General features: G+C 48.0%; 1 protein-coding gene across 1 annotated transcript; it reads right to left on the bottom strand.

The window, feature by feature from the left end:
* Window positions 1–964: 964 nt before the first annotated feature.
* Window positions 965–2,065, bottom strand: LOC119568609. Its single transcript, XM_037917146.1, has one exon. The coding sequence runs from the start codon at window positions 2,033–2,035 to the stop codon at window positions 1,226–1,228; it is 810 nt and encodes a 269-aa protein (XP_037773074.1). The 5' UTR covers window positions 2,036–2,065; the 3' UTR covers window positions 965–1,225.
* Window positions 2,066–2,269: the final 204 nt, after the last annotated feature.

The raw sequence follows: 2,269 nt of genomic DNA, 5'->3' as shown, positions 1-2,269 counted from the left end.
TGTGTATTGTATTATTTATATATAATAATATATATATATATAATATATATTTTATATATATATTCGCTGTACCTCATGTTTTACGTTCTATCTTAAAACTAGTAAAAGAAATGTGACCGTTACTTTATCAACAGCCTTCTCTCTTCTACCTTTTTTCTCTCTCTCTCTCTTCAATTACTTGTCCTGTAAGCCTCTCGATTTATCTGTTTTCATTATCGAGTTCAAGATTAATGTTTTTGTTGTTGTTGTTGTTGTTTTGCTGTTGATATTTAACTTAACCCAATCACCCCGGATTTATGTTCTGTCCCTTGTAGGTTTTTGTTAATTTTGTTACATACAGATGGCTCCACATGTGCTCAGCCTCCAAGGAGTCTATCAGTAGGCCCTACTGACTGATCTTGATTTCCCCATTCCTTGAATTGGCGGGAAAATGCATTTTTCCTTTTAATACAATTGATATCAATACTGTTATTATTGTTATTGATGTTTATGATTATTAAATTGTAATTTATTAAAATCTTGTTAACATTTAAGACAATGAAATAATGCAAAAGATCCTTTCCAAAAGTCAAGGAAAAGGGTAAACAGGTGAGAAAGGTAGGACTAATAAGTGACCCCTTGATGACTAAGCACTTGTAGAGCCATCTATGTGTGAATACAATAAATAAACCTGTGTTACAGTGGGCATGGCATGTATTCTTGCCAAACGTGGCGATTGGTTAATGTGTTGTTCCTGAAATTAATTTGTAGGAAAGAATGGTAATGTATGTATGCATGTTATAAAAGGTGTCAATGTTTTTTTGCGTTTTTCTTTTGTTCCGTCATTCTTCTTTCTCCCAGTTACGTTAGTTAATTAACAAAGTATTTTCTAACTAATGTTGTTGTTGTTTTTTTAAGTATCATGAATTAGGAACTTTCACGTCTTGCATCATCAGGAAAGAGGAAGGTTCAAAGAAATTTGAAGTTCGTATGAAAGTCATTTAATATGACAAAAAAAAATATCTGAACAGAAATATCACCTCATTGTGGCAACATGAACTCGGTCACCAGATATGTACATCACGTGACATGCTTTGGGTGAGTCAACACAACGGCAAACCCTCTTGTCATAGCAATTGGAATGACACTTAAGTAGCTAGACTGAAGACTTTGCGTCGAGGGTTTAATCCGCTGCACTCTACACACCCAAAGCATCACCTGGTTGGCTCTAGACTCTTTGCGGGGCTTACTGCACGCGGTAGGAGGTGCCGTGGCCGGGGTTGTGGACGATACGGAGCAGCTCAGCATCCTTGAGGGCGGCAGGGGCTGCGGCTGTGTAGGTGACGGCGGCAGGGGCTGCGGCTGTGTAGGTGACGGCGGCAGGGTGAGCGGCGTAGGAGCCGAAGGTTGGGAGAGCGGCACCAGAGTACAGCGAGGGGAAGGCAGGTGCGGAGAAGCCGTAAGAGAAACGGAGAGGAGAGTAGAGCGCCGTGTAGGGAGTGAAAGCGCTGACGACGGAGCGCTTCTTGCGGGAATCAGGAGCGGCAGCGGCGCGGCGGCGGCTTCGTCGTAGGCCTTCTGGTGGCGGCCTTAGCGGCGGATACCTCAGGGGTGTCCTCGACGGCTTCGGGACGGGGCCGGGAAGGGCGGCCAGGGGAGCGGCCTCGGGGGCGTCGGGAGCTACTGGCAGGTTGGTGCCGGACACACGGAAGCCGAGGGCGTCAGCCACGTAGTGCTGGGTCTGAACCTTGCCCTCTGAGTCCACGTAGTTGTAGGAGCCACGGACGATACCGAAGATGTCGCGAGACTCAGCGCGTGAGGAGGGGCCGCCGGCGTAACCGAAGGAGTACTGGCCGATCTCGTCCTGTGCGTGGTACTGGTCTGGATGGGAGCCACGGGTGCAACAGCAGCAAAGTTTGTAGGTCAGAGGAGTGGGAGCCACGGTCTTGAGTGTGACTGTCTCTGGGCGGCCTTGAGGGTGACTGCTGCCGGGTAGGCGCCGGAGTAGAGTCCAGGTAGTTGTAGAAGAGGCCGGGGTACCCAAAGTACTGGGCATTGCCGCAAGCGGCCAGAGCGACACACGGAGAGCACAATCTGTAGGGGGAAAGCAAGATCCTCAATCCGTGTCCCTCTTAGGCTGCAAACCCTGCCCCACTCGAACCCGCCCGTCTGTTCCACTGCCTTGCAACCTGCCTCTCGAACCACTTACCAGAGCGTTCATGTTGACCCACCGAAGAGGAGCTGTCTGCCGGGGCACTGTGGGAAGGCCTTATATACGGCCTCTCAAGGT

Source organism: Penaeus monodon, unplaced genomic scaffold (genome assembly GCF_015228065.2).
Source record: "Penaeus monodon isolate SGIC_2016 unplaced genomic scaffold, NSTDA_Pmon_1 PmonScaffold_10100, whole genome shotgun sequence".
NCBI lineage: Eukaryota > Metazoa > Arthropoda > Malacostraca > Decapoda > Penaeidae > Penaeus > Penaeus monodon.
This window is presented reverse-complemented; position numbering and strand designations above follow the sequence as displayed.